This window comes from Diadema antillarum, unplaced genomic scaffold (assembly GCF_040938485.1).
Source record: "Diadema antillarum isolate AM-2024a unplaced genomic scaffold, OU_Dant_1.0 seq00000870_RagTag, whole genome shotgun sequence".
In the NCBI taxonomy this organism is placed as follows: domain Eukaryota; kingdom Metazoa; phylum Echinodermata; class Echinoidea; order Diadematoida; family Diadematidae; genus Diadema; species Diadema antillarum.
Genome location: NW_027271736.1, coordinates 322,872 through 349,283, shown reverse-complemented (window position 1 = coordinate 349,283; position 26,412 = coordinate 322,872). Strand labels below are relative to the sequence as shown.

Below are 26,412 nucleotides of genomic sequence, written 5' to 3'. Positions count from 1 at the left end.
ACCCATTCTGGGTAGAGATGTTGTAAGTGTTCATAGACCTAACGCGCATACATAGTAGGTCATATTTCATGCCAACTAAACTGGAATAACAATCATACGAACATAAGTTAACAATTATAAGGTATAGAAAATGTTACTACAAAATGAGAAATTAGCTTAATGTATTTCCCTTATACAGTATATTCGGAAGAGAAATGATAAAGAGAAAAGTTGCAGTTTCACTTTATTTTTTTTCCCCTATATCACCATTACTTCCATTTCTGAAACGTATTTTGCTGAATATGTCAGTATAATAACAATTCTATTTGTGTTAGTATGAGACTGCGGTGTCTGATCAATATTTTTCTAGCGCATTTCAGATGGGCCGAGATTGTAAGTTTGTTTGTTTGTTTATCTATTCATTTATTTTATATGATCGCGGGGTTAAAGGCCCTCGACCAGGCAAGAGGCTGTTTTTCAGAGAGGCCGTGAACAAAGTATTTGACATAGGCCTAAACAGAACATATCAAAGATACAGAACGAAACAAAATCAAATCAAACATAGAGGTGATACGAAAAGAAAAACAACGAAACAAAGACTAAACATACTCTAAAACCAATATCAATATAACAAAATAACAACAATCATCTGAGGTGTTTATCTTCATTCAGGTTAAACAAATACTTCAATGTGAACTCCGAGTACATGTATACTATGAAAATTTTCGACAGATTTAAGAGCATTTCTAAAAGAAATCTGACTGTCTAATATTCTAATATTTCGGGGAGATCATTGAAAATACTTATGCCAGTATGAATACATCTGTGTTTAAAAAGAAAAATTGTTCAAGGTTTTTTTTTTTCAGTTTGACGATACATATTGCGTGATTTTTTTAAATAATGTGCATAATAATAAGTCAATGTGGATTTCAACATGGTTGCTTATTGTTATTGTTATGTTGTATGTTTTAAGTCTGGTTTTAACTACATTGTACTGTAGTCTGGTGCCAAAGTCAGATTTTGGGCATAACTTGTTTTACCGTCCGCCGAATATTTTTTGATGGTTTTCCCCTATTGCGAGGGTGCTAAATCCGGATCTGGATGTTACATCCTTGAGGGTTTTAGAATATTCAAATGGCCGCCAAAATGGCCTCCAAAATCTGAAAGTCCTATACATACCCTTATAAATGGAAAATAGACAAAAATCAAGTTTTATTGTATTTTGATGTTGCTAAATCCAAATTTGGATGATGCATCTTTTGCGCTCTTGAGGATTCTGAGATATTGAAGATGGCCACCAAAATCTGAATTCCTCTATCTATACTTCTTTGAGGTGATGAGAAGTTGAAAAGATTTGACGGTTTCAACTCAATTCGGGGGTGCTGAATGCGAATATGGATATGCTAACTTTTATATCCCGAAGGGTTTTGAGATATCCAAAATGGGTGCCAAACATTGAAATTTTGATACTAAGTATTTCCGTCTAAAGTTAAAATTGAGAATACATTGATGGGTTTACCCTATAATCCGAATCTGGTTGATGTAATCCTTGAATCAATGAGGATTTCTTTTTCATGTCCAGATAGTCACCAAAAATAAAATTCCAATGTACGTACTTCCTTATAAATCCTAAATGAATTTGAAATAAATTATGGTGTTACCCTTTTTAAGGGTGCTGAATCCAAATATGGTTGATGCAATGTTTCCAAAACCTCGATGATGCAAGAGTTGCATCATCCAGATTTGGATTCAGCACCCTCAAAATTGCTAAAACCATCAAAAAACATCGGGCAGACGGTAAACCAGGGTTCAGAACATGGCACCTGGACTTATGATTATTGTATGTTTAGTAAAATAACGAACACTATAGAAGGACCATCAGGAAAAAAAAAAAGTATCACAAGTGATAGCAAAGTGAGGGATATTAAATGTTACACCAAGGCACTGGCAGACCTCTGCTACAAGTCGAAAAGTTACCATGCTCGAACCTCAAGACGGAATGAATAATTCATTTCGACATAGGCCCTATGGCATAATGGTACAAACCTATACTGTAGTTCTCAGTTGGACCATCGTAATTATTCAAAGTTTAATCTACGCAAATCACTAATAGGTTTACTTCATAGGTCGCTATAGTTAAGCAAGTGCAAGATACAATGTATAATAGCAAAACACGACTGTTTTTCTGATCACATTCTGCAGTCAGTGGTGTACTCACCATTTTTGTGGAAGTTAGTAGAATAACGAAAAGCACTGTCAACAGTTTACGAGCCCCCATGATAAGATGAAGAAACACAGTTTCACCCAAATCATTTCCTTTGACTCGACCTCAGCACTTTGCGTGTAGTCTCGGCATACACTTCCTTTTGTTTCAGTAGTCAAATGTTCTCTGTTAAATTTTATGTCGAGCAAACAGAAAATGTCGCACCGATTAAAGTGTTTGCATGCGATTAATATGAATGGTGCAGTCTGAGCTACACCCGAGTCTATCTCAGAATGTTATTGCTCTCAACCTCAGTTGTACCCGACCTTTTTGTCATTCCACAAAGCCGTCTTCATTCCCGACCGCTGAAGCAATCTAAGCCACCTCTTATCATTGACCTCAATAGTCACAAAGACGTTTGCATTTTACTGATTCTTTTTTTTTTTTTTTTTGAGAACATGAGAAAATGTCCAGGGATGCTTGTTAGGTATGAGTTATATACGGAACTTAGTACATGTATAACTAAATATCATTATGTGCCTACTGCGTGGGTGGTGCTGAAGAATTGAAAGAACCATTGCATAGTCTCCGCAGTATTTTTCTAAAAGTCAGTTCCACAAGGAAATCCATCAAGGTTATTAATTTCTATTTTATTCATTTATTTATTAACTTCCAGGCAAGTGGCTGAAATTGGAAAGATAATAATTATGCGGCAGCTGGTGTTTAAGTTCATGTATTCAAATAAGATAACTTTGTGCATGGCTAAACGAATTGTCGGGGTATTAGAGGTAATAATGATCAGTGCATGGAGAGGTGGACGGACGTTTTGTTCAGAGATTGTGTGTAGAGGTAACTCCTTTCACACTCTTAACAACTGAACATGGTTTGGTTTGGTTTGGTTTGGTTTGGTTTGGTTTGGTTTGGTTTGGTTTGGTTTGGTTTGGTTTGGTTTGGTTTGGTTTGGTTTGGTTTGGTTTGGTTTGGTTTGGTTTGGTTTGGTTTGGTTTGGTTTGGTTTGATATGATTTGGTACGGTTTGGTTTGGTTTGGTACAACGAAAAACGTCATCCAAAGTGTGAAAACAACATGACAAGAAAAATAAATGTTCGATTCCATGAGAGTTTTGATGTCATAAATGGAATAAAAAATACACATAGAGACAAGTATAGACTAATACATTCCGATGTCAATATCACAATAAAAAACCTTGGAAACGAATGAAACAAAAGACACATTAATAAACTTGCTCTTTTCATGAAAACTACCAATTCTTGTCTCTGTCTTTTAATAAATCTCCGTATACAAAGCATATCACTTCTATTCATACATGGAACAATTTTTTCACAGCATTCTGATGTATGAATTCACAATGAAGTTTTTTATGATGCATCAAACAGATAACATGGCATGATAGACCAAATAAAGACATGAGTCACAGAAACCGTGATACAGACAGCAGGGCATTGGACACGTGATTGATACAGGGCTATGAAATATGAAACATAGACAAAATGACACAAAATCCATAATTATCTCCTCCCAAGATTTCTTATATTGGAAGATAAGAATAACTTTGTCCTTCCTCAATGTACGAAAGGAAGATTCATGATCACGCCAGATTTGATTATTTCCCAACATCCAACACACTGACATGATCACGATAAAATATAACAGTTGTGTTTACATACTAGTGACTTATACACACGCTGCAGTGCTGGAGGCACTCGACAACATATTTTGTAGTCAATGTGATCAAAAGGATCAAACATTTCCAAATAGTTTACTTCTACCCATAACTGACATTAAGTAATATTATCAGCTATTATCAGTCACTGCCATATGGAACAATACACACAATACATAATGGAATATTCACTGCTACTCTACTTCATGCACTTAAAATGATTTGCACAACAACAACAACAAAATCATTCAGAAACATGCTGTAAACATCACTTCAACTGCATTTTCTTTAAAGTTCTCATCACTTTATTTTTATCTTAATCTAGTATCAAAAATATAACTGTTTTTCCATGATTTCATACAAAAAATGTAGAAATATAAGATGCATAGTTGCTGGAATGGGAAAGACAATGCAGGGAATAGCAGAGAAATTAATGTTCAACTAACAGTTGGGAAGATTACATCTGTGTGTTACCTCTTACACATCTACTGACAAATTACATCAGTGCGTCATTCCAGTGCATGAAAAGAGCTTGATGAAAGTGAACAATTTCTGACAGAAGACATAGCAGGAATACAGCAAAATTGTGTTCAAATTTGAAACCTCATATGAAAAGGAGGAATCACTTGTGTTGCAATTCTTATTTGTGTTGCAATTCACAAACGTGTTGCACTTCTAAAAAGGTAGTGCATTTCTTTAGCACAGTCATGTCAGTTGTATTTTACATAGACTTTCGAAATTGCATAATTCATTGTTCCTGATTTGACTCTCTTTTTTTCTGTCAGCACCAGAGTTTGGTATTTTTTTCTTTAAAACTACTAAGTACTTGAAATCCACACTCCTACCAGTAAAGCCTCTTTAGATTCCTGAGGAATCGTGTTGAAAAAAGCCTAGCACATGTACATTCAGAGGAGTAGCAATAAAAAAAAAAAAAGATAAACCAAACAAACCTTTGATAGTGCACATCACTGTAACCACTACAAATAAGAATAAGAATATATAATTGATAATTGATACTAAAAATTAATAGATAACAAAAATGATAAAATGAATAAGATTTTAACAATATGCCAGATTCATGCCAAAAATACCTTAACCTAGCACACTTTCAAATCAATGTCAAGTTGTGACTGCAGCAAACTTTACAGTCAGTAGAAAGACTTCTTTTATTTACAATTGTACAAGAAAAAAGTTACCTTATCATCCTGTGAACTGCATGTGAAGCCTTACAGCCTTTTCTAAAATCAAAGAAAATTTTGATGTCAAAATCAAACAAGGACTAACAGCTATTGAAAGCTTTCCAGTTATCATCTATAAGCATATTCATTTCATATAATTTACCACAACATACAGGATAGCTTTAAGTCAACACAGGCTAAACATTAAGATAATGTTCTATTGGCCAATCAGAATTTCATTATCACTTAGAAGTGAATTTTCTCTTTAATAGAATGAGGTTGAAAGGTGCTAACAACATGGACCTGGACTATAGGTAACATAAATGGGCCATGGGTAATCTGACAGGGGTAGGGAACTTTGATAGTGAGCTAATGGTAAACATAAAACTATCATGAGTGGTTGTGCATTTAAATATCAAGTCAGTTCAGGTATAGTGAAGTACAGCAAAGCTCAAAGTAATACCTGGTAAACCCTCCTCTATGAGGGCAATTTGAAATGCATTATGAAACAAGAAAACCTACATGGACATTCTGAGAACCTTTACAACTTTACAATCCCTGACACAGTTCGAATACCATGATGAAGCAAATTGCTAATCTCCGATGAGACTGGCTGAAAGTTAGAGTCATTGCTCTCACGCACCTCTTCTTTTGACACGGAAACTGTCAAAAATCTTGGTGCATAAATTACTTCTTGGTATACTGGCAAAGTTTGAAAGTGGAATTGGCAGCTGTCATGTTTCTGTTCCACTTCTCAAGTCAAATTGAGTGTTGAATACAATAAAAATCCAGCAGGGGGTCTGTCGCTTCATTTCGTTCCATTGCAAAACTTCTACCTAAAATAACCACAGCATCTATATTTTTGAAAAGCACTGTAGTGGAGAGAATTATCTTATCAACCGAGCATACTCCATCAAGACAAAAACATACTTCCTTACCACAGCACAAACAAATTTCATCACTTTGGAATGGTAAGTCTTAGTGGTTGTTACTTTTTTTTTCAGTACAGAGTACTTTTTTAAAGGCAGCAACACAGAAAGCCAATGAAGGAGGGAAAACAGAACAGAGGAAAGAAAGAAGAGAATGAAAAAAAAAAAGAGAAAGAGTAGAAGACGTAGGAGAAACAGAGGACAGGAAGAAAAGGAGGTTGAGGAGGAGGAGGGACGAGGAGGAGGAGGAGGAGGAGACACGATGAAGATGACCGAGGTGAAAAGTCAGGAGAAGATCAGAAAGACACATTCTGGAAGCACACGATGAGTCCCTGTTTCCCATATACACAGAAATTACTGTATATGTATATTTTGCAAGGTTTTTATTTTATTTTGCGAGTGGGGTGCTCTCGCAAATTCAACAACATGAAATTTTGACACAAGTGAAACATGCACACATACATATTTCTTTCATTACTGTACTTCACAATCATAAATTCAACCACTTGCAAAACTGTTGGGAAGTCCATTTCGCAAAAGATTAGACTCCCTAAATATGATGTATTCATTATCTCATTATCTAGGATTCACTAGGACACTTCAGAGATGAAGTAAGAAATCTACACCAGAAATAATTTGTTCAGAATGAATATGAAGTAAAGAAAGAGTGTATAATCAATACATAATGAAAGATGAACTCATTAAGACCCTGGTATAACATTGTCAATCTTTATGGGATAAGTTAATCATAGCAGATGTAGATAAAAGAGTTATCCTGTGTCTCAGCTATAATGTTAGAACTTGGTAGCATATGCTATGTGTGATCATAATTATCAAAATATACATATACACTACTCTACACTTGTTTATGTTGCTTAGCAGTGAAGGTAATAAAAAAGAGAGTGAACTTCTAGTCATAACTGACAGGGGCTACTAAGATTGATTTTTCTTGTCACATTTTCCTTTTCTGTATGTTGAGTTTCCACAGTATCGCCAGGAAGTTTTGTAAGCATTTTGTTAGATACTGAGCATCACATGTATAAACAATGAAGATTACTTAGAAGTCAGACATCAGCATCAGATTCAGTAGAAATGATGATCACATAGTTGCACACTCTTTGAAGTATGTACATATGAATATTACCACCACAGGCTAAAAGCATGCACTGCTAAAAAATACAGTTACTTTTAATGGACATTTAGCCTTGATCAAGTTTGAGACATACCACAGATAGTCAACCTGATAGAGCTCACTCCACATCATTACAAAGTTAGATGTAAAACTTTGAAAACATGAGAAACAGAAGTAATTTCTGAACAATGTGACAGAGAAGTATGCATGATGACAATCTCTTGTTCACTATTTTTTTTAATGAAACCTGCTATTTTTGGGGTGACAAAGTTCCCCTCTTTTGTTTCCTATTTTTTGCATTTCTCATCCCTGACTTTTCACACAGTAGCTTCCTTCATGGTAAACTGAACACTTTGTGCGACTCAAATCGAGTAAAAATGGGCAACAGGAGTTAGCACACATACTTTAAATCTGATGCGTCATTCTGTTTACAAGGAGGAAGTACTTCACTGAAAAACATTTGGTGTTGCCTTTGGTACTTGCAACAAGCAGAGTATAGTTTCTTATCATATCTTTGATCAACATATGAATACTTTTGCAATGTTTGTGCAGACTTAATTGAATTTTGAATATTGGCACTCACTGCTTGTGAAAGTTAAAAAGAGACCTCCATATGCATACTTCCCTGGCAAAGTTGTGAAATACATGTACATATTTTGCCTTCACACATATATAATACTTTCTTGCATAAACTTTTTATTATCTGTATAGAACTCGATATCATGAGATAGAATACAATTTGACATACATTCCACTAGTTCTCCATTCATAGCAACATCAAATCAATTTATTTCATGAATACATACAATAGAATACAATTTGTGAATGTGCTTAACACACATTCTACTTTCACTACATGATTGTCATCTATTAGTTGTTCGGTCTGTGTTGCTTTTTTTTTTTTGACAATTTTCTTCTACACAAGTTTCCTCTAAAAAAAAAAGAAAAAAGAAAGAAAAGATAAAAGATTTGTAATCTTGTGTTTAGCAGTTCACCACAGGAACACTTATCACACACTGACCCCATGTCATTTGAAGACTTACAGCCGAGGTTGGGAATGTGGCATTCATGTATTTATATCGGTAGTTAAGGTATGAGAGTCACATGTGTTTGTTATCATGCAGCGAATCATTCAGGAACATGGTGGTACGCTGAAACAAGAGAATGAAAGAACAAAGACAACAACAAATGAAATCATATGTGACATCTCCATCATATCACAATTCATCAAATCATAAAGGAAATATTTCTACATCAGAGACAAGATTAATTGAAGGAAAGTGAAACCCAAATATATATTTGGTTTGAGTGCAAGCAGCAACATCTGTAGAAAACATCGTCGGTAAAGTTTGAGGAAAACCAGACAATCTATTAAAAGTTATGCATTCTTAAAGTTTCTGTGCCATCACTGCTGGATAAGGAGACTACTACACTTCATGATGTCATTATGGACGACAATATAAAGAAAAAAAACAACAACATATTTTCATTTTTCCAGTACAATGAAAGTGCACTTGATTTACCTCTTTCAGAAATGTGAGGGAATAATTTTACCCTTAACCCATTGAGGATGGAATGATTTTGCTACAACATGCATTTCCCATAGACACCTGCCCGAGTATACTCCAGACTCGTCCTCTATGGGTTAATATCATTATGTCAGTATCAAGTTGATTGAATGTGTACTTTTCATGAAAAATTAAATTTTGTGAAATTGAGCCCAACATGTCAGCTGTAAAAATGTCACTGGAAAAAAAAAAATGTCTCGGGTAATAATGTAAGATGTGAAAGACATCAGGGGCAGGAAAAAAAAAATGTGCATAAATTGCTTTTGCCCCAGACATTTTAAACTGTGACAATTTTACCCTTGACATTTCAACTGTTACCAATGCCTAGTTCCACACACCTAGAGCTTTGGCACATGTAGTCTCCACAAGATACAGCACATTCACTGACTTCTTGCTAGCGTTCATGATTCAAGTGGCAAGTTCTTGCAAACAAATAATGAGCATGGTAATTAGTTTACATTCAAAAATAAAATTTTCCTCTCTTAAGTATAATTGGGCCACTGTAAACAAACAAACAAACAAATAAACAAACAATATATACAGACAACTTCTAATATGCTCATGCAATCAAGTACTCAAGCATTCTTCCACTTATCACCAGAACAAAATAATAAACAAAAATAGAGATCAACTGCAACAAGTATAGATAATGTTTTTCTCTCAGCTTACCTCACCATACTTATGACCTCAGCTTTCAAATATAGCTCTGAAACCAGTATATTGGAAATTGCCCGACGGATTCTGCCCATTTGTAATAAATCGGACAAATAAATTTCTGCCAGTTCCTCTAATGTCAGCAGGGCGTGACTGCAGGAGTAAACACAAACAAAAAGAAAAAAAAAAACAAATGAAATTCATACATGCTCAGGTTATACATAAAATACAAATCTTCACATATATGTACATCACTGATGACAGTTCAATCATAATTTCATAAGATTGCCATTCATATTCCATATGAGGCAATTATGTGTACATTAATGCACCCTGCCCTCGGCTGCAAGTTAACAAGGCAATACATTGACACATTATACATAATTCCTATAAAAACTTGCCCTTAACCCTCCCCCCCAAAACAAACAAACAAACAAACAAACAAACAAACATACAAACAAACAAACTAACAAATAAACAAAAAAGAGAGAGAAGCGATGAGACAGTGTCTGAGCCTGGGCATTCAGACACAGATGGAATAATTTTTTACAATAATTTTGTAAACATTTTTTTTTCTTTCTGCTTTTTGGTTTGTGGTTTTGGTGTCTAGCTCTTTTAGCACGAATGAATGATATCAACAAGACCCACTCACCGTCCCACAGTAGCGCCCAAAGAGTGGTGCGCTGGCGTCAGTCCCGTCGTATACCTCCAACCGGTCCTGGGCACACTCCCCTTCTGTGCCCTCCACTGCAAAGTTGGTGAAGGAGAGGGTGACTGGCTGCCCCCCAGCCGGCACTTCGATGTTCCAGTCACAGGTCTGGGAGGCTGGGTACTCACCGGGGTGCATGGGGCTGGTGAAGCTGCCATGTCGTCCCATCAGCTGACCACCACAACCTGGGGAGGGGGAAGATATACAGGAACTTTGTCACCCACTTTAAAGCATGGTGTAAGAATCACAGGTCATACTTTGCTCCCCTCTCTGGGATGTGTACGTGTCAAAATGAATCTCTGCAGAGTGTGTACACAGTGCCACAGACACTCTCATCACAGATGCACCCTCACTCTCCAATATCTAGTTTGTGCAAAAAACTGTCACACAGGGTTCTAACATTTGTTCCATTTAACAGCAGAAATTAATTCACAGCATTCAATTATTCCCTCAAAAAACCCAACTTAAACTACTACTTTTGGTATTCCAGGTTCATCTTAATAAAGGACTAAATGTTGAAAAACATTGCATCATTTGACATCTTCAAAGAATCATGATACACAATTATGAAACCAGACCATACAACAAGAATTACACAGTACAAACAACCAAATAAATGCAATTATTGCAGAAAACAGAGAAAAACATTTGAGGCATAGTCGCACTTACATTCATACACAAACACATCAACACACATGAACATTTATAATCAGCCTGGCTGTGCAGATTTCAAGGGGAAAAAGAGAAAAAGAATAGATACATGTAGATCATGAAAGCCACTGACTGACAGTAATCTATATTGTAGCTCTCACCCTGGACAGCAGATGATGTAAAGGTGGCATCAAAGCCTCCATAGGTGATGGATAAATCTGTAATGAAGCGGATGTAGAGCTCATTCCCGCTGGCAAAGATCGGCGGGGGCACCGTGTTCCCGCAGAAGGTTCCTATGATCGGGGCCGAGCTGTCTGAGCCGTTGTAAACCTTTCGTGTTTTATTCGGATCAGAGAGAGAGAGGAGAGAGAGAGATGATTAATTAACAAACTTGGGAATCAATTTCATACCTGTTCTTCATTAAATGTACATAAAAATAATACTTTTCTCTACCTGCATGACACTGACCGAGATATTGCCTTGTCTTCCCCTAAAGTTTCCTTTATAGCAGAAGATTTTGCAACTTGGTGCTATAAATGTTAAGCTTTAAACCTTGGTACATGAAACAACTTTGTCAGGGCTGCCAGCCTCTGCAAATCAGAGAACAAAAACAAACTAAAAACAACAGCATGTTGATGCAAAGGCAAAAATCATAATCTTTAAGTTGTGAAAGCTGCTCATAGACCATATCACATTGGTTTAAAACCATGGAGGTTCAAGAGATTAAGTTCCAACTGGCTATAGTTTGGGGTGCACAAGTTCGACAACAACAAATCATACAGGCAACAAGTTACACAGCAAACAAGTCATACAGGCCATGAGCATTTTTTTTTTCTTGGAGGGGGGGGGGGGGCAAAGCTAACAGAGTGTTTTTTAGTAGCAGTAGTAAAGAGGTGTAAAACATTACCATTTTTAGTGGAGAATGGCCCTTTTGTCTTGGTTCAACCCTCTCATTATTACCACTTCAAAATTCCAGTGAAATCCTGTACACACAGGTTTTCTGATGGTGGATAAAGAGTTAATGTATTCTAATCATAGAAGACTACATGGAGTAGAGACAGCACTCACAGTGACACTGTCAAAGACACAGGACGTGGCTCCCTCCACGATGAAGTGGGTGAAGTAGAGGGCGACGTAGGTGTCTGCTGGGGTGGTGATGCGCCAGCTACAATTGTGGCCGTTGTCATAGATGTTCGGGTAACCAGGAGACATCACCGTGCCATGGGTGGTGTTGTAGTTCCTGTTGCAGTCTAAGGAGGGAATGGAAAGAATATCAAACAGAGGTTCAGACAAATTGACTAGACTGTAAGATACTGGTGCTTCTTTCTACGTAATAGTGAGAAAAAAAGTTAGTAGTTACCGATATATAATAGCTTTCTAGAATGTTAATAACAATATGTTTTTCAGTAGTTTCTTTTCAACGGCATAAAATACTTTATTACGGAAGGGAGGAAAATATTGGTGGCACAACAACTTGTCACACATTCTGACGACAAAACAAATCACCACCACCGTACCAGACTATAAGTAACAACAAAACTTTATTCCTCCCCTCACCTTCAGTGCTACTGTCCCCAGTCTCGATCCATTCCTCTTCCAACCTGGGCCGAACAAGCTACACACAATTGGCACAAATGCATATTCACGACAACTTCGTCTGCTTGAATGCAGAAATAACCCAAACCATACATATTTCCCAGGAGCCATATGCCAAAAACAATGAAATAAAATGCCTGTGTTTGGGTTACAACATGACAATAGATGAGTTGCTATGACATGTTTACAATACAAAATTCAAGAAAAGCTGTACTCTGTAATTTGCACCGAATAGCTTCAATCTTTAAATTTTGAAAAGAAAATAGAAGGATTGCAGTAGCTCACCTGAGCCAGAAGCAAAACATGCATGAGACTTACGATGTACTCTGAACTTGTCTTATCTACTGTATACGCCGAATATTTCGCAAGGTTTTTATGTTCACGAATTTTGGGAGTCAGGTGCTATTTGGGAAATTAAAGACATGCGAAAGTATTGACTCTGATTCCGATGTGAACGTGACGTACGCATGTACGATTCTCCATTCAGGACAGGACTCCAAGTTCGCGAATTTATCCACTCGCAAATCGTCGGGAATTCCCGATTCGCAAAAATTCAGACTCACAAAATATATGACATATACAGTATCATGGCTGACCGAAATAGAAGAAAGAGGAAATTTACCAGCTATCTGGTACTCTAAGGAGAAGCCTTTGTAGGTAGTTCTGGGAGCGGAGTCGCTTGCAAAGTAGACCAAGACCGTCTGTCCACTGGAATCAAATATCGGTGGGATGTTGGTCCCGCAGTAACGCAGAACATGTCCTGAATTCTGGGAGCAGCAAATATGAAATCCTCGATCAGTTCACATTTCCACTAATATCACTTGAGTACAATCAAGACAATAATGATTAAGGAAACAGCATTTATGCAATGGGTAATCATCAATGATAATGGTCTATATATCATTCAACAGAAAGAATATACAAGATAATAAATACAATTACAATAATAATAACAATAACAATGATAGTCATCAATACCATCATCATCAACATCATCAAAAGTATCAGAAGTAAAAGTTTCCAGGATGGAACTTGACATGATGTTAACATCTAAGAGACTTCTAAGACAATAATACAATATGTGACTATAACAATGATAAGAACAATGATGTCATCGTAAACAAGCACACTCCCATAGAAATAAGAGGAAGATGAAGAAGAAGAAGACAAAAAGGAGGAGAAGTAGCAGTGGTGAAAGTAGTAGTAGAAGTAGTTTAGATTAGCATGCAAGCTAACAAGAGAGTTGTGATGTAATTGGTCTAAATACCTGATCTCATTAGCATTATATGGGTTAAACTACTACTGGCATTTGATAAATTATGTGACCTGAACATGGCACAATTTTCACTGCCCTCTTTAACAGAAATCCATCTGTTAAGGTCACCGTGCTAACCCTAACCCTAGCAGAGATCATCTCCAAATTGACATCATAATCCGCTACAGGCGTGTATAGAGCAAAGAATCACCTCTGGCTGGTCACGGAACTCGACGTAATCGTTGTCGCAGTCATTCTCCAGACTGAGATCTGTGACTGTCAGCCTGATCTTGTTGGTGGCATTGGTGCCGTCGATAGTCCAGCCGCAACGCTGGTTGATCGAGTAGTTAGCTGGGTAGTTGGGCGAGGTTAGAGTCTGCGGGGTGTCAGCGGCGTACAGGATTCCTCCACATGGCACTGCAGAGACAGCAAAGAGTTTGTTGTATGACTATGTTTGATTTAAACAGTGTGACTTTCTAATACAGTGGACTCCCGTAATAACAAAGTCCTCCGGATCGGCAGTTTTCTTTTCTTATATTAAAATTTTGTCACAACTAAACAACCAAACAATAAAAAACATACTAGAGACAATTATTTTGCGACCTGAATATTTATATTGTTCTAATTGGAATTTTGTTATAACCATGCTCGTTGTAATGGGAGTGCACTGTACAAGAATGATAGCTGTCTTTATTGGACTACCTGATATTCTCCCAACACCCACAGAGCATTAAGACAGCCATTTACACACAGGGTTCATGACAGGACCTATTACAGTTCAAACTACAGTTGAACCTCTATTATCCGGCCTCCCTTTATCCGGATCTCTCTATTATCCGGACGCAATCTCGCCGTGATTTTTTTTAAAAAATAATTACGGGAAGAAAGGGGGATTCCCAACTCCTTGAGAACTCCTACCCAAACACACATGAATTACATATTACTTCCAATATGATTAACATACATTGCATCAATATTCCTTCCAAATTGCTTACCTTCAGACATTTCAACATCCCGAAACATCCCCAAACGTAACAATGAAAAGGTTGCAGTATACACATTACTACATGTGGTACTACAATGGGCTACATCAGTACATGTGTATGTATATGTACATGTATAAAGCATTGAGTCTCCCGTATCCGGCCAAATCCCTTATCCGGATGAGCCCCGGTCCCGACTTGTCCGGATACGAGAGGTTCAACTGTACCATGGTTTAATTATGATTTGATACAATTTGATTCAATCTCTGCTGCTGACTTTTAAGACAATTCAGCAACATCTCATGATAAAAAATCTCAAATGTTTCCAAAATACAAATTTTACTTATTGATTTCATATGTAACAAGATCTACAAAAAATCTGAAATCATCTTTCTTAAATATAGCCTTTAACTGGTTGCAATTGATAGCTAAAGTCATACAAAACCCTTAGGACATAGCACCCGTGTCCTGATTTGAATGACCTACCAAAGGACCAGCAATAGATTGATTGCAGTCACACATACTTACAATCAACTGATGTGTAGGCCAACGTAAAGCCAGAGCCCGTCCCTGTATCATCTGTGTGGAAGACGACGTAAGCCTTGTTACCAGAGAGAGTGATCAGAGGGGGTGCCTTGTTTCCACAGAACCTCCCGACGAATGGTGCCGAGGAGCCAAGCCCATCCCGGATCTGAGTGTGAGACAACACAGAATCCATAGAGAGGTGACCGAAAGGTTACTTCAGAAGACTAACTGGAGCAATCTGACTGTCGTATGCAGTATGGACAGTTGTGCCTTCTCTTTGTACATATGTGACACTGCACCTCAAAACAAACAGAAAGTCGCCAGACATGAATTTTTAGTTAATACCATATTCTGAAAGAGCAGACTTTAAGCTTTAAAATGATGTATAACTCAAATAAAATGGACTCTCCTAACCTATCTAAATATTGGAAAGAAAGCACAAACTCATGAAAAGTGTGAACTGAGAAAAGAGGCTCTGAAGTACAGTGTCTATTCAAGCGCTTAATCTTTACCAAGCCCTGCTGGCTGTGCGATGAATGGGACAAAAAACAGGAAGTAAACCACCAGAGTAACAACAATGAAGGGATTATCAGATTAAACTGAAATTAAGCATGCCTCATTAGCACATTCTGTCCATAATCAATGCCAACTTTCAAAGCAGGAGCACTATCCTTTCAAAAGTTATTAGAGTTGAAAGTGAAGAGTGTGGACAAGGTTTTTCAGAAATGAAAAAGGGATTCTAAAGACACACCTAATCACACTATTCTACCAAAAATGTTCGAGATAAACTGCTAAAAAAACACACTTTCCCGCTCGTTTTATGATACCAAATTTTAGCATACTGTAAAAGAAGATCCGCTCTTTCAGAAAATATGAAAAAGTCAAGTTCGGCTAGGTTGACCCATTTCACTTATTTTCAGTCCTCACTCAAAATCAGTGTGTGCGACTTTATGTTCGTTTGGAGGTGCACGGTCACATATAATCATTACATTCTGAAACAAGCATGATCCTTCTTTTACATAACCTTCACCTTCAACACTATTTACAGAATGGGTGGCAAGAATCCTTCGATCTCATTGGTCGAGAGCTATGGATTGATTCTTTTACTGGCCGCATGCTGAGTCAAATATCGCGCACTTGTAGTAAGAGTATGTGCACTTGTAGCTAAAGCTCGCGCACTAAGCAAGCATTTGTGCACTCAGTAAGAGATGCCTAAATTGGCTAGAAAATCAAGCATCCAATACTTTTGCCATGCATCCACTAAATACTGGATGCACGGTTTTGAAGTACTGGATGCATGATTATCGGGCTTTCATCTACAGCAAGCAAAAAGGAAATGTATCCAGAAAACTTGCCATTGGGTAACATGATAGAAAATTGATTTTTGGCAAGAAAATTACCCATTCTATAGGCCTAAAACATATGACGCACATGTCTTTTCATGCATCAGTCAGAGTAGTGTGCATGCGATAACTATGGAATTTAGCCTAAATCTAATTGGTGCCACCTCGTGGGTTAAGCATAATTACCTCATGCCCATAATTCTGACTGATGCACTCAGGCCTGTGCACCATTTGTATAAAAATTCACAACAGACCTTCATGCTTGATAATGAGAACTAATTTGTGATTCCTCTTCATGTCAGATATTATCTTGAGGACCAAAAATAATAGGTAGTGGTAAAAAAACTTCTGCAAAACCCAACAGTATTTTACCCATTCTCAGCATGCATGTCAGCATGCAAAAAATGCATAGTTTACTCAAGCATACCATATACAACCACGTACATAAATCAGTTGATGGATATTGAACTTCAGATGGCAGCAGACTCCAGCTGAAATGCACTAGGTTTGTCATTTCTTAAAGACCTTGTCAGGCAGAACAGTAATATAGGCAGCTCAATCTCGGTTTCAGATTATTATTAGTTCAGTATCAGTTTGCATATTTCTTATTGATTCTTAACAATTAAATTCATGTCATAATAGTTCATTTTTGTAGCTTCTAATGAAAGAGAAATTGACATAGCTCTTTCAAAAACCAGGGGGAATACTCTTATCATTATCATATGCCAGTAATAGAGGTCAAAAAAATGAAATCTTGTGGAATTATCTTCATGTTTTCATTATAGGCTCTTCTACAGTGACATCACACACTGCTGTAGTCTTCTTGTCCAGTGATGAATGATGGCATTAAAATTTTAAAATGCATAAACTTTGAATAATGGTCTAATTTTCCTCAACCTTTACTGATGTGTTGAGCTAAAAAGGTCACATTCACTTTTAATACTGCAATATATACTTTGGGGAAAATTTCCCTTTAAAGTGGCTTATAAAAAAAGTCTACAATACAAGTCAGGCAGGCTTGTCAGACCACACAATCTCTGTTACATCCTCCCCATGGAGGACTACGCTCACCTCAATGTAGTCTCCATCGCAGCTTCCAGTGCTCCCAACGTCGAACGACCCCGTAAAGTTCAGCTGGACTGCCGTGTTGATGTCGGGCAAGAGAATCTGGGTCTTGCAGTCCACAGAATTCTCATACTGGCCATCGTTGTTTATGTCGAAGGAGCTGATGCTGCCGGATACATCGGTTAACGTACCCCCACAGCCCTGGGCAGGTCCTGCATGGAAGTGATACCGTGGATGATGTGGTCATTCAAACATCTCTGCTGGTATTGGACCATCAGTACAGCAGGTTTTTAATGACCAGTAAACTGAGATACAAATGCTGTACTTAGTCTACTTACTGTCCATGTCAGATTATTATACAAAAATGCAGCTACAATCCACAACTTGTGAATGCATTACTCCATAGGGTTGGCATTGGGAAAGTAAATAATGAAATTATTTCACTTATGGACCTTGAATAAAAATAAAATCTGTCAAAATGTAAGGAATGACATGCTGCCTGATAGAATATTGTTGGGGTATCTCCAGTGACCAAGAATGTATTGAAGACTTTGATGATGAATATCATTTTATTTGCCATTGCAACTTAGTACAGATAGAAGCAAACAAAACTTTACGCATCAATCTTAGCATAACATAGACTGATGTACTATAATTCTTTTCATTCATCCAGTCGAAGTACACGATCAATAATTGGTTGAATCAAATAAGGGCCATTCTATCAACGGGCGCATCATTGGCCCGAAGAAGCCAATTGATAATTGGTGAAACGTCGCAACAGTAAGTTTGTTTCCAGGTTTTTGTTTCAACTAATTATCGATCTTAGCATGACATGTTACTCAGGGTTTATCTTTTTATCCTGAGACTGACTAATACATATTGGACAGGCTGTTAATACCAAACAGAGTTCAGGGATACCAGTAACGGAGAAAGAAAGGACCTGAAAATCATCTAAAAGAAGCAGCCGTGTACATGAAAGAGACTGAATTTTGATACTGCGAGGGTCAGAATTTCGGCCTTTGCCTGAAATCTGGCATCCCTGTGAGCTTCAAAATTTGAAGCCATATCAGATATTCATAAGGCACAGCTGCTCCGTCTTCACCCGTTGAGGACAAGTTCTGAGTATATGGGGGCAGGTGTCTATGGGAAATGCGTCTTGTAGGAAAATCAGTCCGTCTCTATGAAGTGTACCCACCATAAGTAGCCACGTATGCGCCTGTGAAGCCTGCTGCCGTGATGGAGTAATCGGTCACCATGTTGATGAGCATGGAGTTCCCAGTGCTGAAGAAGAATCCAGTTGGTGTCACGTCCCCACAGAAGCGTCCCGTGAGAGGCGTGCTGAAATCGGTTCCATCGTAGATCTGCACGTAGTCATAGGCACAGTTGCTGTGAGCTTCCAGCTCAAATGTCTCAAATCTTGACAAAAGGAAACAAAGTGAAATAGACAATATGATGTGTATGTTTGCTATTAAAGAGAGATCAATATAGTCTGGTAGGAATGGGGGGTCCCCATGCACCCCCCGAACACATTTTTTTAACTTGCTTTTTTGTAACCCTTAGGGTGTCTAGTTAATGAATTTTTTTGTTCCCAAGAAAAACTCGTGTCCCATGGGGGTCATTGGCGGCCATCTTGGCAGCCATCTTGGATTTTCAGGGAAAATCATTATTTTCCATAACTTTTGAAGTACACAGCATAAAATTAGAAATAAAGCATTTTTTCAGGGTAAACTTGACACGAGGAATCGATTGCAATGGTTATTTACATGATTAAAGCAAGTTTGAAACAAGAAAAGCCTAAAAGCATGCAAATTTCGGTGTCATTTTCACCGAAAAATACCCAAATGGTTTAACTTTTCAATTACACAACATGCAGGGAAAAACAAAACAGTACTCCAGAGTTAATACGGTATGAGGAATCGTTTGAGATAGTTATTTACATGATTAAATCAAGTTACATACAAGAAAAGTCCAAAAATGCGAGGAAAACCAGTGTCGTTTACTCTAGAAATATTCCCAAGTAGTCCATATATACATGTACATGAAAATCTCATACCACCAAAGAGTGACTAACCACTTTTTCTTAACAGTCCGGTAGAAATGGGGGAGGGGTCCCATGCACCCTCCTTTTTTTATCCCTTAGGGTGTCTATTTGATGATTTTTTTTTGTTTCAAGTAAAAATCGTGTCACATGGGAGTTATTGGCGGCCATCTTGAATTTCCAAGGAAAATCATTAATTTCTATAACTTTTGAACTTTCCAACATACAAGGAATAATAAAACATTTCTTCAGGGTAAATGTGACATGAGGAATCGAGCGAGATGGTTATTTTCATGATTTAAAAAACGTCTCATACAAGAAAAGTCCAAAATATGAAAAAATTTATATCGGTTACACCGATCACTACCTCACAAAGTGACTAACAACTTTGTCTTTTGATCATTGCCCAAATAGGCCTTTTTTGTTTTGTGTCAAAAACATTAAATAAAATCTGAAGAGAAAATTAATTTCAAGCATTGTTATCCACTCACTTGGTGAAATCGAATAAGAATTTAAGCACTATGGTAATTCATATGCAACTACCCTTAAAAGGAGATGACACGTGATAATGATGTTGATCACAACACGTGAAAGCGACTAATGGACAAAGATAAAACTTGAACTGTAATTTAACATTCTTTGTGCGAGTTCAATTTCGTTTCATTGTGTATTACCTGTGTATATTGATTGGAAATGAAAATAAAGCATACATGTGAACATGCATGCATGTGTGAAGGGAAGTGAACGTAGGAGGCCATTATTTTGAAAGATTCATGACACATGATAGCGTTTAATTACATGCGTTAAAACATCAACGGCATATAAGTAGACCTCTTCAACTGTCTTGACATAATTATAGGTTTTTCTCTGTTTCATCCATTTTCAATGTATATCAGTCAATCGATCATATAATTTCTTGCATTACGTGTGGGGGGAATGTATCCTACAAACCGAGCTTTTTAGCATTCCTCCCCATTTCCAACATTTTCGTATACTTACAATTTTTCTGTAAACTTATCCCTTATTTTGTATTATGGTGGAATTTATGTACTGTATTCAATTCCTGTAATATATTTATATGTTTTTGTTGGAAATGAAAAATAAATGAATGAAATGAATGAATGAATGAATAAATGACATGAAAACGAGTTTGAGTTGGGATTTTTTCAAGGAAACAATTACTGTGCCAAAATCCTGAGCCGATTTCAAAAATTTAGATGCCAAAATATTTTTTATTTATACTCAGGTTAAAAAAGCAATTGATTCGAATGTATTTGTTGAAAGCTTATTGTCCGAAAACAAAGAGAAAATTTTCATTTGACAGCCGAAAATCTACCCTGTGAATAGGGACTGTAAATCAATGTGGATTGCTGCTACTTCAATTTAGAAATATTTGCATATGAATCGCTTTTGTGCTTACATCCTGTATACATTCAATTCAAGTTCACATTGATTGGAATTAAGTTTTCTTTCGAATTCGGTGAAAAGTTGTCTGATACAAGACACAATATTCAAGCTACTTTCAACAGACAAAATGATATTTTAAATGGGTTAGTCAAATACCGATTAGTGATTGGCTGAACACAGTCACGTGATGGAGGTACATTCGTTCTTGTAATGTTCTTCCATGGGAAAACATTTTCACGTAACAAATGACAGAATTAAGGCCTAGGACCACACCACACTTATAACCTCCCTTAATAGCATTTCAAACCCTTCGGATGGAATATTGGGTATGTTCCCTCTGCCGCCAGTCATCATCTATATATTTTAACATCTGTGACATGTGTATATGCTTTCCATGAAGTACGGAATTAACGTATATTGAACAAATAAAGAAACACAATATGACTTCGCTTTCCTAAAAGTATTCTGAATTCTCATCCTGTGTAACTGTACAAACCACAGAAGCGGTTATGTAATATATCAGCTTTTAATTTCTGGTCATCATCAAAACGATCATTGTAATCAATGTCTGGCTCCTCTTCTTCATCCTCCCTCATCTCCTCAGTAATTTTCTGAAACAAGTCAATGAGGGAGGTCGGAAAGAAAGGGCCACTTGACCACACTGGCTCCATCATAACAAAGGCTATCTTCTGCTATCCTTGCCCAGGTTCAAAGTGGTCATAGAGCATCCGAAGATTGGTTGGTCAGATCTCTTTTAGATGGCAAGGCAAAGGGTCACACATTTATTGTGTGGGATAAAGTTGTCTCTGCAAGGTGGGAGCATGAAGAAATCCACATTGGAGTTTGTCGTCATTTGTTCGCCCTCTCCCATCATTTACTTTGGATGATGCTGCTGTAAATAGACTTCTCCAGCTCTTATGGTCATACCAAGGAGGTTTATATGAGAGAAGCCATACCTCCTTGGTCATACATTAGGCATGTGAATGCTCCAATGTCTTCTGTCACCTCTTATTGGCTCTACAGACCACCCATCACCAAGATTTAAGTGGGGGATAAAAACATTGGCACATTTTAAAGTCATGTTCTAAGATTTCAGCAGTGTTCATTATAATGTAATATTGAACAATTTACCACATTTCAGTAAAATATTGCAGAAATCATAATGTCATATCCTACTCTCACCTGAATGCTGTGTGTTACATGGGGTGGCTTTGTAGATTCGTTAGGGGTTCGACTTTGCCCCTACTCTTGAAGGCACTTGTTACATCTTCCCCTGTAAACACATGTAGTTCAAGTATATTGTGGTACAGTAGCCAGCTCCCTTTGATTCTGTATGCCAGTTCAATGACATTCACAATCTGGCAATGCTCGACAGTCCATTTATCAAGAAAGATAGTGAGGGTGACGGAGTAAGCATGGTGCAAGAAGATCAAGAAAATGCCTGTGTCTGGTTTCCTTACCACAGCTGCTTTGCACCCAAGCTTAATAGTGGAATACTGCGAGGTAGGGCGCTACCCTGGTGTCCTTCTCCTGGTTAGACAGCAGCTCATGGACAGAGCTTTTTGTCCCCTGGGATGATTGGATGAACAAAAAGAATGTAACAGGAATCACTTAAGCTTCAGAGAATGTGATTTCTGTTATACATTCCTTTTGTTTACACAATGTCATGTTCCAGGAGACAATGGTGCAATATCCATGAGTGACTGTCTAACCAGTATAAGGAGACGGACACCAGGGTCGTGCTCTACCTCAAGTGCGCTGCTAAGCTTGGATACAAGGTAGCTTTGGCGAAGAATACAGACACACATTTTCTTGATCCCCTTGGTCCATGCTTAATCCATTCTACAATGTAGTATCTTTCTTAATAAACGGACGGTCACGTATTGCCGGGTTGTGAATGTCAATTAACTTGCATATAGAATCAACGGGAGCTCATTACTGTACCAAAATACTTGGACTGTACATGTATAAATGTTTTCACCGGGGAAGATGTAACAATTAAAGTACCTTCATGGGTTGGGAAAAGTTGGACTCCTAAAGAATCTACAAAGCCACCCACATAGCATTCAGGTGAGAGTTGTTTGATTTGATGATTTCAGAAGTATTTCACTGAAATCTAATAAGTTGCTCAGTATTATATCATATTAAAGACTACTGAAATCTTAGAATACGACTTTACAATATGCCAAGTTGAGTGTTTTTTCCTCACAAATCTTGGTGATGGGTGGTCTGTGGAGCCAGAGGTGACAGATGACATTGAAGCATTCACATGCATAAAATGTATAGCAAGGCCCGGGAGAAGTCTATTATAATGGCGTTCGCAGCATCATGCTGAAACAGATGGTGGGACAGGGCGAGCAACTGATGACCAAATCCAAGGTGGATTTCTCCTTGCTCCCACCTGGCAGAGGCAACCTTATTTCACACTTTCAATGTGTGAACGACGGGTACCACCTTGCCATCTTCAAGCGATCTGACTAGCAAATCTTCTGCTGCGCTACCTCGTTTATCCTGGACAAAGGTGGCAGAAGACAGCCTTCGGTATCATGGATCCGGTGTGGCCAAGTGGCCCTATCCTTCCCTTTCCCTCATTGACTTGCTTCAGAAAGTTACTGCGTAGACTGAGGAGGATGAAGAGGAGGAGCCAGATATTGATTACAATGATCGCATTGATGATGACTGGAAATTGCAGAAGTGTAAAGCCAGACGCTAACATATCGCTTACCGCATCTGTGGTTTGTATGATTGCACAGGATAAGAATGATGATGATGAAAAAGTACAGTCATATTGTCTTACTTTTTTCGATATGCGTTAATTCCATACTTGATATGTAAAAACCAAAACGGCAAATATATATACATATATATATATATGTATATATATTGCAACTGATTAAAATTCATATGTTTTTTTTTTTCAGACAGGAAGGCTTTAAACAAATACGTTTGAATGAACCATTTTCAACTTAATCTTAAATAAGTTTTAATGATAACAATCTGGCACCTAAATTTGTGAAACCGACAGAGCATTTTGGCACAGTGATTTCCTTTCTAAAAGTACCCTTACTCAAACTCTTCAAATACAAAATTAAATGAAATAAAAAATGCACACAAAAAGTGTTCAATTATATTTTAGATTTGAATTTTGTTGATTAGTCACTTTCACATGTTGTGATCAAAATTTGTATGTTCACCTCTTTTGATCTGCTATTTCAGGGGTATCTGCATATGAATTGCCATCGTGCTTACATTTTTCATTTGATTTCAACAAGTGAGGCGTCAAAATGCTTAGAGTTGCATGTTGCATCTTTTTTTTTTAATATACAAAACACCATATTTGAGCTATGATCTAAAGACAAAGTGCTAAGTCATTTTTTTTTTTGAGGTAGTCTGTCATGTATGTATACGGATTTGGGGTAGTCTACAGTGTAATGACACCAAATTTTTCGTATTTTGGCCTTTCTTGTATCAAACTTGCTTTAATCATATAAATAACCATCTCAATCGATTTCTCATGACACAGTTACCCTGAAGAAATGTAATATTTATCTCTGTATGTTGTAAAGTTCAAAAGTTACAGAATTTACTGACTTTCCTCTCAAATCAAAAATGGCCGCCAATGACCCCCCCCCATGTTTACTTGGAAACAAAAAAAAAATCAAATAGACACCCTGAGGGGTGCATGGGGATCCCCCATTCCTACAAGACTATCAAGACTTTAGTGGTTAGTCAATCATATGAGGTATATAATTGTCATGTATGTATATGCACTATTTGGGCAATTTCCAGAGTTACAACGACATTGTTTTTTTTTTCGCATTTTGGATTTTTCATGTATCATACTTGTTTTAATCATGTAAATAACCATCTCAATCGATTCCTCATGCCAAATTTACCCTGGAGATATTATTTTTATGTCCTTGTATGTTGGAAAGTTCAAAAGTTATAGAAATTAATGCTATTCTTCGCAAATCCAAGATGGCTGCCAATGACCCCCCATGTGACACGATTTTCACTTGGAAACAAAAAAAAATCAAATAGACACCCTAAGGGATACAAAAAGGAGGGTGCATGGGACCCCCCACCCCCGTTCCTGCCAGACCGTGTTAAGAAAAAGTAGTTAGTTTACTCTTAGGAAGTATGAGATTGTCATGTATATGTATATGTCCTACTTCGGAATATTTCTAGAGTAAACGACACTGGTTTTCCTCGCATTTTTGGACTTTTCTTGTATGTAACTTGATTTAATCATGTAAATAACTATCTCAAACGATTCCTCGTGCCGTATTAACTCTGGAGTACTGTTTTATTTGTCCCTGTATGTTGTGTGATTGAAAAGTTAAACTACTTGGGTATTTTTCGGCGAAAATGACACGGAAATTTGCATATTTTTAGGCTTTTCTTGTTTCAAACTTGCTTTAATCATGTAAATAACCATTGCAATTGATTCCTCGTGTCACATTTACCCTGAAAAAAATGCTTTATTTCTGATTTTATGCTGTGTAGTTCAAAAGTTATAGAAAATAATGATTTTCCCTGAAAATCCAAGATGGCTGCCAAGATGGCCGCCAATGACCCCCATGGGACACGATTTTTTCTTGGGAACAAAAAAATTCATTAACTAGACACCCTAAGGGTTACAAAAAAGTAAGTTAAAAAAATGTGTTCGGGGGGTGTATGGGGACCCCCCTTTCCTACCAGACTAATAAGCATGCTTCACTTTATCTGGTTTTGTTGGCCAAAGTGTCCCATAACATGAGTGCTTGTATAGCCTGTTGATCATTGTGTTAGAAATCACAAAAGCCAAGTTTGCCTTTTCTGGTTGACTTCTTGATATGGATTTTACAGTCTTTCCTATATTACCACTGACATGTACAGCCTGTACATGGACAAGCATATGCACAGACAGATACACAGACACACATGTGACCCGCCACAACAAAAGGATCTGAAAGTCGCTTACGGCTGAGTTGAGAAAATCAAGTTTAAAGTCAGATCATCAAAATCAGTCAAAACCACCGAATACCTATTTTTGACATAAGTTTTGTAGTCTGATGTTTCATCTATCATCTGCTGAAATTTTGATGCTAAGTGATCAAAGGAAAGGCAAGAAATTAGCGTTTTAGTGAGCCTTGATTTTCTGACTTTCAACGGAACAAAAACATACCCCAAAATTTGGATTTAGCGCTGCAGATAGACTCCGCCCCAAGCAATGAGGGATTGATCTTATTGGTTAGTGCATGGCATACTGATTATTGATTGGTCATGCATAGACCACTGGTGCTAAGCTTGAATGAAGATTGCGGGGGTTGCTAGAAGCATACCTTCTATTGTCAAGAGGTGAAAACTGTCTTACCTCCCTTTGATCTGCGTCAGAAGGAAAACTTTGAACGTGATTCTCTCCAAATGCTGATTTCCTAGACCACTCAACATGCTTTCATAAAATCATTGATATCTCTGCATTTTTATGAGTCGTGTCATATATGAAATTAAAGCGGACAAATAAAAGAACAA

At 37.4% G+C, this 26,412-nt stretch overlaps 1 protein-coding gene across 1 annotated transcript in view; it reads right to left on the bottom strand.

Moving 5' to 3' along the window:
- Window positions 1-8,145: 8,145 nt before the first annotated feature.
- The window catches only part of LOC139740623 (cubilin-like), a 113,483-nt gene continuing 95,216 nt past the window's right edge, over window positions 8,146-26,412 (bottom strand). Inside the window, exons 57-66 of the mRNA XM_071651206.1 lie at window positions 18,649-18,869; window positions 17,460-17,665; window positions 15,049-15,211; window positions 13,749-13,954; window positions 12,905-13,049; window positions 11,755-11,936; window positions 10,848-11,016; window positions 9,979-10,220; window positions 9,342-9,479; window positions 8,146-8,255 (exon numbers count right to left, since the gene is read on the bottom strand). Of these exons, the coding sequence (XP_071507307.1) occupies window positions 9,360-9,479; window positions 9,979-10,220; window positions 10,848-11,016; window positions 11,755-11,936; window positions 12,905-13,049; window positions 13,749-13,954; window positions 15,049-15,211; window positions 17,460-17,665; window positions 18,649-18,869 (1,654 nt within the window). The 3' untranslated portion in view covers window positions 8,146-8,255; window positions 9,342-9,359. The remainder of the gene's footprint in view (window positions 8,256-9,341; window positions 9,480-9,978; window positions 10,221-10,847; window positions 11,017-11,754; window positions 11,937-12,904; window positions 13,050-13,748; window positions 13,955-15,048; window positions 15,212-17,459; window positions 17,666-18,648; window positions 18,870-26,412) is intronic.